Source organism: Chenopodium album, chromosome 11, assembly GCF_948465745.1.
Source record: "Chenopodium album chromosome 11, dcCheAlbu1.1, whole genome shotgun sequence".
Classification (NCBI taxonomy): Eukaryota; Viridiplantae; Streptophyta; class Magnoliopsida; order Caryophyllales; family Amaranthaceae; genus Chenopodium; species Chenopodium album.
Window position 1 is genome coordinate 37,029,940 of NC_137844.1, and position 11,037 is coordinate 37,040,976.

Sequence of the window (11,037 nt, forward strand, 5' to 3'; positions counted from 1 at the left end):
CACCACGCCCTACTTCCACCACCTAGGTAGGAAAAAAACCCACCCCCACCCAACACCACCTCACCAAATCGGCTAAATCCTTCACCGACCATTACCATGAGCACGGAGTATCGCCACTACTAGAGTACTAGCCCCACTCCCTTGCACCACCAACCCACAACCACGTTTCTTTGCACCACGAACCAACAACAAATCACTAACATCATCTTCCCAATTAACACAAACAACAATAATGAAACTACTCCAGCAAACAATCACCCACTTTGTTCAAAGAAGAAAAAAAATCGAATTCTAAAACAAAACCAGAAATCAATTTAGGATTTTTCACTTTCAATTCATATAAAGATTTTCAAATTGTAGGGGTTTGGGTTTCATTACTATCATTAGTATTGCAATTAGTTGGGGTTTTGAGGTGGTTTCAGGCCAAATAGGGTGGCGACGGGGGTGGGTTGTAGTATCTTTTGGTGGTCGGAGGAAAAGTTGGAAAGGGGGTTGATTGTGAATGTGGGTTCGAGGGAAGAAGAAGATGGGTGTGGTTGTGTTTGTTGGTGGAAAGGCATTGAGGGAGGAGGAGGAGAGAGAGGGGAAGCCATTGTTATGGTTGGGGCTAGCATCCATTGATGTCAGTAAGGACTAAGGAGATTGGAGGAGAGAATAAAGAGGGAAAAAAAAGGAAAAAAAAACCCCTACCTGATATCCAGGTAACCGGTCACATAGGCTTGTTATCAGGAATAATCTAAAGGTGGGATTGTTTTGGAAGAATGGAGGAAAGGTTGGATTATTCTTGTTAAGGAATACTTTTCAATAGCTATACTAAAATTGTAGCCATTGTAACTACTTTTAATCTCAACCATTTAAATATTAAAGATTAATCTTGTCCATTTATATATTTGACTTTTACATTAAAATAAAATTACATAATTTCAAAAACTCATCGAAAGGAAATTTATTTTTTGATATTATTATGGTCAACTTAAATCAACGGTCCTAATTCACATAATGATAATCTATGGTGTAGATTTTGTTTTTATAATGACTACAATTTTATTGTAGTCATTGCAAAACTGTCCTTCTTGTTAAATTTTCCTAAACTTTTTTTTAGTTCACCTCAAAGAAAGACAAATTAATAGGATCCTTACTTGAGTGCTTTCCCTTAATAATGCTCAAAAAAATTGCAATTCCATAAATACAACCACTTTTTTTTTATCAATTCCAAATATACTGTCTACTTCAGCGTATATTTTTTTGTTCGATTTTATCACAAGGCCGCTACTTCAAATAGCGAGTTAGATAGGAAAGCCGCTACAAGTAGCGGTTTCCACCTTATAATAAATATGCCAGTACATTTATTAAAATAAAATTAAAAAAAAAAAAAGAAAAAGAAAAAGGCCCAACGTCCCTTTCTCTCTCCTGGCGTTCAAACCAAAGTTCGATCATTCTCCATTGCTAATCCTTTGCTCACACTTTATCTGACTCAAACTTTATCTTTCAATTTCATTATCTCACAACCTGTAGGTTGGTGGGTTTTTGAATCAATTTGGGCATAGATAATTTAAGTTTGGGAAATTGATTATCTTGCATTTCTCTCTCTCAACCCTAAAATTTTAATCACTGCTATGGCCCACAGCCCCAGCCCTGAGGGTAGGCGGGGAGTGCCATGGCCTAGGGCCCATGGCCAATGGGGGCCCAAAATAATATATTACCTCAGCTTTCATAAAATTATAATAAATAAATTAAAAAAAAAAAGACAACACTCTTTAATCCTTCGCCGTTCGCTTCACTTCAAAATTGTTGCAATTCCCACTATATCCAATTCTCTCAGCATTAAATACAAGTAAAAAACTTCATTTCCCACCAAGTAAATTAATGGGTCTTGCCTTTCACTCTTATCATTTCCCCAAATATTTTGATAATGTAAATGAAATTATGGGAATGTTATAAGCACTTAAAATATTGTTAAAAACTATTACTCGTAAAAGACTACACCAGTCATTAGCTTCAATTATACTCGTACATTTTAATTATCCTATTATGAATGAAAATAACAAAATCATTTATTTAATCATCTCATTGAGTTGTTTGCCTGTATTTGTGTCCACTAATTGTGTTTATTCTCTTTCAAATTCAGATAAAGTTTCTCTCTCCTTTCTTTGTTTTTATCCATGGATAATTATTGGGAATTAGTGTTTAATTTAGATACTGTAGTTTTAACTTTTAAATTAACAAACTTATGATCAAGTATTCAACTTTATTTTAAATCTATGTAATTAAAAAATATTTCAATTGTTCATACTCTTAAAATATACTACGTAGTATAGCAATATATCATAGTTACAATGAAACATTGTTCTTATTTACTCCGTAGTACACAAAACTATGTCTAGATTAATAGCTAAGTGTAATACGGAGTAATATGGAGTATGCAGTATATTGTATATATTGTACTAGAGATTGCTTTTTTTTTTCTAAGGGCCCTTATTTATGATTTTGCCTAGGGCCCATAAAATGTCAGGAACGGTCCTGATGGGCCAAGTAATGTCGTCACCACCACCATCGTTGTGCCATCGCGGCCATCACCACCGTAGCTGACCGCTGCCTCATCGTCACAAGATTTTCCGCCACTAGGTTAATACTGTATAATGTGATTTTTTTATAATTACAGTTTGTAAGATCTAACAAAAATAAGATTTGATTTTTTTTGTTTTAGTTTGATTTAATTTAGAGTATTATCAATCAAAGCTCAAATTTACTTTTTTTTTTTTTAGTTTTATTTTAGTTTGATTTAATTTGGAGTATTATCAATCATGTAGCTTGATTTCAGTATGCTCTTCTGAAATTGTCCCTTGAATATAATAGATTTGATAGCTTATTTCAATTTTTTTTTATTATTTTTTTTTAATTTTTATTTACGTAAAATGGAAAACCGCTACTTCAGTTAGCGATTCTGCGCATTTGGAAACCGCTGATTGAAATGGCGATTTTGGGTTGAACCGGATGAACAAAAATCGAATTAATGCTTAGATGATGACGTGGACAATATAATGGGAATTTTTAAAAGAATGGCTGCATTTATGGAATTACAATTTTTGGGAGCATTATTGAGGGAAAGAGTTCTCCTTACCTTTAGATAACAATCCAATTCATTAAAAAAAAAGAAAAAAAAAAAAAAGGAAAAACAAGTCAATTGTTGAGTTCAATTCGTGGTTCATGAATATTTTAGTCAATATCAGAACTTTAATTATTGGCTCCACACATTAAAACTCTACTCATATAATTCTTCTTGTTGAGTAGATGACCAAAATTACTAGAAAGAAAAGGAAAATATAAGATATGGTTTGCTTATTGCCACAAATCAAGGGTGTGTATGAACCTCACAAAGATGTCTTATCTCATCTTGTTACACTTCAATAAGACAAACTTTACATTTTTTATGTTTTTTAGATCAAATTTCATTCACGACTTTCAAGGCATTCAAACACATTTCAAACATCCACCAAACTTCAAACCACAACCCTTTTGTGCGACGGCGCAGCCGTGACAACCGCTGTCACTCTAGGCACTTGCAACCTCTCCTTTCTTCCACTAATTCTTATTCCTTCTTGGGTTCTTTCTCTCTTTAAAGGTTAAGGTACTATTTTTTTTTTATTTTTTATTTCCTCTTATTTCAATAAATATATTATGATGTTAAGCATTACTTTAGTTGTATTTGTGTCAATATTTTTGATGGGTTTTTGAATTTTGAAATACCCTTTTGTTTTTTATCTTCTTTTTGTATTTTGTTTGTTTTTAATTTGTTTATATGCAAGCGGGTATGTGTAGATTTTGGTGAAATGTTGGTTAAATGTTATATTTGCTGAAATGATGTGAATTAATTTTAGTAGGCATTGGAAGGTGGTATCAGACTATTAGAGCAAATAAGCAATGTCATGTACTATACAATTTTAACTGTATGTATGTATATTGTGATAGAGTTATGAGAAAGGTTATGAGAAAGAGAATGTTGGAAAGCTTAATTATATTGATGTAATTCCATGAGTATATATACTACATAAGTATGCAATATAATACGACTAGACACATTAGAGTACTTGTCTAGGTACATTAACTAAGAATAAGGGATATCTTTGACCATCAACCTAAAGAGTAAATTAAGGAATAAATCAAGGGATCATTATCCTTTACACGCCCCCGCAAGATGGACGTCCAGAATGAGAGGCCGATCTTGATTATAATTCGCAAATCTTGTTAGGAAGTGAAGTGTAGGTGATGTGAGAAGGGTTGCATCGCATTGTGATTCTCCGGGAGGGTTTGGAGAGAGGAGAGTATTAGAAGTAGTTTTTTTTTTTTTTTTTTTTTTTTTTTTTTTTTTTTTTTTTTTTTGCTAGCATGTGCTTGCAACATATGGGAGAAGAATAAAAATATTGGGTTTCCTTCATAACTATTGAAGGCGAGATAGAAAAAAATATGATGGTGTTGATGGTGGTTTAGAACGGAAAGAATGTTATGTTTCTCCATAATGATTTTGGAAAAAGAATTTCATGTTTGGCAACACTTGGTAGGTAAACTACGGGATGCCGAAAAGGGATTGTTTCTCCGGAAGGGGTTTGGAGAAAAAAAAAATTGATAATTGACATCTCTTGGTATACAAAATACGGGGTGTCAAAAGAGTTGAGCGAAGTGTGATTTTGGTTTGAAGCTTTCCGGGAAGGAAGTTTGATATGGTCACCATCATTTGTCGGCGTCGGCAAAGGGTTTTGATAGTGTAACCATGGTAGTAGCGGAAGCAAGAAAAGATGGATCAAAAGCTCATGATACCATGATAGAGTTACGAGAAAGAGAATATTGGAAAGCTTAATTATATTGATGTAATTCCATGAGTATATATACTTAATAAGTATGCAATATAATACGACTAGACACATTAGAGTACTTGTCTAGGTACATTAACTAAGAATAAGGGATATCTTTGACCATCAACCTAAAGAGTAAATTAAGGAATAAATCAAGGGATCATTATCCTTTACATATTGTATTACTTTTGTATATTGGAATGAGGATATTACCATCTTACAAAGGAGCTAATGTATTTGAGGGGAGTAAAACGTTCAATTGTATGTTCGACTGCATTCGATTAAATGGTGATGAACTGAATTGTTATTTGTTAATGGATTTAAGGAGGTTTAAAGAATTGCTATGAAATTAGCTTAGAAGATGAAGTTTGGTACATAATCTGTTTGGAAAGATTGTGTAACGAAGTAGAGTCGTCTTCATCTATTTAATGCTATAAATTCTTCTTCACGTCTTCACCTATTCCTTATGTATACAGTTGGTATGTCATTAATCAATTTGAACATGTATTGTTACTCATATGTTTCCGAATTCCTAAATTTGCTACTGTCTGAATCTGCACTTACATCAAAGTTAAAAATGATAGCATATTGTTGCATTTTTTTGTTGCAGATTTGGCATTTGAGGCCCCTTGTTTGCGCTACATATGGGTTAGCTTTCAGTTATGGGATTAAGGGAAGATGGATGATGGGTTTGACTGTGACTGGCTCTTTGCTTTACCAGTTCATTGGAAGATTATTAATTTCCTTCCAATTATATCTACATGATTCCTGCAAAAAAATTATATCTACATGATAGTCAGGTTAGGCCTGTTGGTTGGTGCTTCTATCGCAGCCTACACTGTTAGGCAGGTTAATGTCAGAGGTCCAAAGTCATCAAAGTCCTCAGTTAAACGTAAAGGTATTTGTTGATATAAGAATTTATTTGCCTTAGTTAATTTTGTATCAGTCTTTGTCAATCTATGTCTTATGAGACGAAGCTATCTTCAAATTAAATTTCATTAGCTAATGATACAAACTGTATCCAACTAGAGTTGACACTTTTACTGAAGTTTCTATCAGATCTGACTTGTGCCATTATTCATTTGCAAATTTGTAATACAGTAAATGATCAAGAGGTGCAAGAAAAGGAAAATCTTGATTACGCAAATATCAGCAGCAATGAGAAGGTAATATTGCAATCTTGATTAGATTCTTTACTATCAAGGTGGCTCTGCTGTATCAGTGTATGTATTAATGATGAAGCATTGCTAGATGAATTACTGAGTCCTCAATTTTATTGTGCAGGAGCAAGAAGAAGAAAAAGAAGAGGTTAAACTAATAAGCGGGGAGATAAACCCTCCCATTGTTGATACATTTGACATTGGAGAGGATGAATTCGAAGAGCTTTTATCAGGGCAGATGGACTTTCCTGTACCAGATGCTGAGAAAGGTGCAAAGGCTGATCGTCAGCGAGTTTATGAAGAAGAGATGGCAAACAATGCAAGTGAACTAGAACGGTTGCGCACTCTTGTACAGGAACTAGAGGAAAGAGAAGTACGACTAGAAGGGGAACTGCTGGAATATTATGGTTTAAAAGAGCAAGAGTCTGATATAATGGAGCTCCAACGGCAACTCAAGATCAAGACCGTTGAGATTGATATGCTGAAGGTTAACATTAACTCTCTGCAAGCAGAAAGAAAAAAACTTCAAGAAGAGGTTGAGCTAGGAGCTTCTGCTAGGAAGGATCTGGACTTGGCAAGGAAGAAAATTAAGGAGTTGCAGAGGCAAATTCAGCTAGAAGCTAATCAGACGAAGGGCCAACTTTTGCTCCTTAAACAGCAAGTCAGTGGATTACAGTCTAAGGAGGAAGAGGCCTACAAGAGGGATTCTGAAGTTGAAAAGAAATCTAAAGCTGTTAAACAATTGGAGGCCGATTTAGCAGAGCTTAAGAGAAAAAACATTGAGCTTCAGCATGAAAAGAGGGACTTGTTGATTAAATTAGATGCTGCCGAAGCCAAAGCAGCTGTACTTTCCGACATGACAGAGGTCAGGAGTTTAAAATCTTTTTCAATCTGCTCAGCTCCCTAAAAAGAATGCTATTAATTTTTTTTTAACATATCTTTATCTATTGTTTCATTGTAGATGATAGTTTTTACTTGGTTGCATTGAGACTTTTTGTATACGTAAAAATAGGCTCTGCCTTTTTATCACTCCTGGATCGGCAAGAGAACACTTGGTATTTTCCAGTAAACTAAGTGTATATTGTGCATGAGACTAAATGGGGTTTGTGGTGGTGAAGGAACTACAGTGCAGAGAGTTATTGTTATTTATTTTGTTTTGTGTTCAGTTATTGTGAAAATGAACTTGATTTAGTCACTAGATATAGTTAACTTCAGTATACATACTGTTCTACAGTTAAGTTTGTGTAAATGAAAAATGAAGTTCCATGTGTTATTGCTATCAATTATCAAACTTTCTTGTACTTACACTGGTTCTGTGCTTCTGCAGACTGAAATGGTTGCAAAGGTTAGAGAGGAGGTCAATGACTTAAAGCATGCAAATGAAGATTTGCAAAAGCAGGTTGAGGGACTTCAGATGAACCGGTTCAGTGAAGTTGAAGAGTTGGTCTACTTACGTTGGGTGAATGCGTGCTTGAGACATGAACTTCGAAACTACCAGACGCCAGCTGGAAAGATGTCTGCTCGTGAGCTTAGCAAGAACTTAAGCCCTAAATCTCAAGAGAAGGCCAAACAGCTCTTGTTAGAATATGCCGGCTCAGAACGTGGCCAAGGGGACACTGATCTTGAAAGCAACTTCTCTCAACCATCTTCTCCTGGAAGTGAAGATTTTGATAATGCTTCGATTGACAGTTCCACGAGTAAATACAGTAGTTTAAGTAGGAGACCAAGCATTATACAAAAGCTAAAGAGATGGGGTAAAAGCAAAGATGATTCAAGTGCACTTTCATCACCAGCTAGGTCTTTCTCAGGAGGCTCACCTAGGAGCAGGGCTAGCATGAGTCAGAAGCAAAGGGGGCCACTGGAATCCTTGATGCTAAGAAATGCAAGTGACAGCGTTGCAATAACCTCATTTGGGAAGGCAGAACAGGACATGGATGGATCTGAAACTCCAGATCTCCCCCGCATTAACACCCGGGTTCCTTCAAATGATTCATTGAATTCTGTTGCAGCTTCATTTCAGCTGATGTCAAAATCTGTCGACGGAGGCATTGATGAAAAGTATCCTGTATACAAAGACAGGCATAAACTGGCATTGGAGAGAGAAAAACAGCTCAAGGAAAAAGCAGAGCTAGCAAGAGCTGAAAAGTTTGGTGATAAGTCAGGTTTGAAGCCTGAGTTTAAGGCGATTAACAAATCTGCAGCTTTGCCTCCAAAACTTACTCAGATAAAGGAAAAGGTACAGGTTCCTAGCAATACAGGTGATCAATCTGGTGATAGTAAAATGGCTGATTCTTCAGTGGTGAGCAAAATGAAACTTGCAGAGATTGAGAAAAGGCCTCCGAGGGTACCACGCCCCCCACCAAAATCATCTGGAAGCAACGCTTCAAGTGGAAATGTTAATGTGTCCAGTGGAGTACCATCAAGAGGCCCACCACCACCCCCACCGCCACCCCGTGCTCCTGGTGCACCTCCACCTCCCCCTCCACCCCCAGGCGGCTTAGCAAGAGGGACTGGAAATGATGACAAGGTTCACCGTGCTCCTGAAGTTGTTGAATTTTATCAGAGCTTGATGAAAAGAGAGGCAAAGAGAGATACAACAAGTCTGATATCAACTACTTCTACTACAGCTGATGCAAGGAGCAATATGATTGGTGAAATTGCGAACAAATCCACCTTCCTCTTAGCAGTACGCCTTATTGTTTTTCTAATAGTTGTCATTTTCTTTGTTTTGTGTTTGGATAGTCTTCATGGTTTCTTGACTGATAAAATTGTGTTTCATTTTGATGTAACCAGGTAAAAGCTGATGTTGAAACTCAAGGTGATTTTGTTCAGTCATTAGCATCTGAAGTCCGAGCTGCTTCTTTTGTTGACATTGAAGATCTGGCTGCATTTGTGAATTGGCTAGATGAAGAACTTTCCTTCTTGGTATGTCCATGGTTATTTCTTTTATTTTATATGCTTGACCTCCTAGTTTCAATACTAGTACAAGTTCTGTATGACAGTACGTATGTTCTAAATAATCAAAGTATATTATATTGCTGCTCTTGCAGTGGCTAAATGAGCTTCCATATAAATGTGCTGTGATTCAGAAATATGTCTTTTGTTTATGTAATATTGTGAATAAGAAAACTAACCTACTCATCTATGGATAATGAGTTTCTTGTAATCTCTTGGCATAATTCCTATTGCAACCTAACTTGACTTAGTCCCTATCTCGATCTTCTGAAGTCATATAAAGTCATATAAGCTGTTCTTCACTTGACCATACAAAATGAAAGCATATTGCAATTTGTTTAACCACAACCAGTTACCCTGTTTTAATTTTTGTTATGGCTATAAATGTTTTTAAGTCTTAGTTTTACTTATGTTGGGTTTAGGTTGATGAGAGGGCAGTTCTCAAGCACTTTGATTGGCCTGAGGGTAAAGCTGATGCTTTAAGAGAGGCTGCTTTCGAATATCAAGATCTGGCAAAGTTGGAGAAGCGTGTTTCATCTTATGAAGATGACCCCACCATTCCATGTGACAAGGCTCTCAAAAAAATGTACTCATTACTTGAAAAGTAAGTACTAGTACTATAACCTTTCTCTAGTCAAATTGCAAATAAAGCAGAGCATAATGTTGCCGAGTTCATCTAAAATGTTGTATAAATCCTATATATTGGAATGAATTTTGCACTCAGCTTTAGTAGCTTACTTGGACCTCATTCATGGAATTTCTTCATCCAGGGTTGAACAAAGCGTGTATGCATTGTTGCGCACACGTGACATGGCTATTTCAAGATATAAAGAGTTCGGAATTCCAGTGAATTGGTTGATGGACTCAGGAATTGTTGGCAAGGTAACAATTTCATGACTAGAAACTGAACTTTCACATTTGTTACTGTTAATATTATATTAAGAAGATTATTTGGTTGATTTTCATATTTTTCAAGTTTAATATTGAAAAAATCTACATGATTGAGGTTTTTTATTATTAAATATCGGTATCTGCATTCAGATCAAGCTATCATCAGTACAATTAGCAAAGAAGTACATGAAGCGTGTGGCAACAGAACTTGATACACTCAGTGGTCCGGAAAAGGAACCAAACAGAGAATTCATACTCTTACAAGGCATTCGGTTTGCTTTCCGTGTACACCAAGTATGTTCCTGTTCTGCATTAACTTACTGGTGTGACCTTATTGCTAAATATTGTAGCTGCTGAGTATCATTGAGATCGTTCTAGCTGAAGGTCCCATTACAATAATACTCAAGAAATGTCTTTTAACCAATCTTACTTTGATTTTCCTTGCTGTAGTTTGCTGGAGGTTTTGATGCTGAAAGCATGAAAGCATTTGAAGATTTAAGAAATCGCGCTAACACACAAACGAACGAAGATAGTAAGCTGGAAATCTGAGTGGTGCTCTAATGTTACTCCTTGAACAGAATATTTATTTACAGTTATCTTGTACATCTTACCATTATTTATAAACTTCAGGAATATATTAGCAATTTTATACAACGTTAAGTTTTTTGAGGTCAAAAGGAAAAAAATGTACTTGTACAAGCAAGAGGTTCATAAGTTCATTCCTAATAATCTTGATCCTTGTTTTGCTCCTACTACTCCTCCTGCTTATGCTACCTAATTGCTTTGGCATGAATGAATTGAGACGAGGTGAACTGTGTCACTGGCTATCAGCTGCTTTTAAAGCCTAATGAAAACTTTATGGTGTGGACTGTCAACTGTTGTACCGAAAACAGTCCTGAACTTAAATTGTCTCTTTTAGATTCTATTGGCATAGCTTTGACGAAACTCAGCTGCCATCTCAAATACCTGAAGGCAGCCTGATTGCACTGTGCTACCTGAATATCCTGGACTTATTTCAGGTTCGAGAAGCTTGAAGTCCTTGAACCAACTTACCTTTCTCTTCTTGTCATTTGCTGGGAGGAAGTGCAGCTAAGTTTCAACGTCTAGTCACCAACAATGATAACTATGAGATGCAAGTTCACAAATGAGCCTGGACTCTTGAAGGAAAGATATGAAAGTTT

The 11,037-nt window shown here is 35.9% G+C and overlaps 1 protein-coding gene across 2 annotated transcripts; it reads left to right on the forward strand.

Moving 5' to 3' along the window:
* Nucleotides 1-3,325: 3,325 nt before the first annotated feature.
* Nucleotides 3,326-10,611, forward strand: LOC145567539 (protein CHUP1, chloroplastic-like). 2 transcript variants are annotated; one of them, XM_081626839.1, is made up of 10 exons: nt 3,326-3,628; nt 5,461-5,748; nt 5,952-6,016; nt 6,135-6,875; nt 7,338-8,696; nt 8,804-8,935; nt 9,388-9,569; nt 9,736-9,847; nt 10,007-10,150; nt 10,307-10,611. In XM_081626839.1, exons 2-10 carry the CDS (start codon nt 5,640-5,642, stop codon nt 10,403-10,405), a joined length of 2,943 nt encoding a protein of 980 aa, XP_081482965.1. In that variant the 5' UTR covers nt 3,326-3,628; nt 5,461-5,639; the 3' UTR covers nt 10,406-10,611. The 2 variants fall into 2 exon arrangements, with proteins under 2 accessions (XP_081482965.1, XP_081482966.1); XM_081626840.1 differs by having other exon boundaries at nt 3,326-3,622.
* The last annotated feature ends 426 nt before the right edge of the window (nt 10,612-11,037 follow it).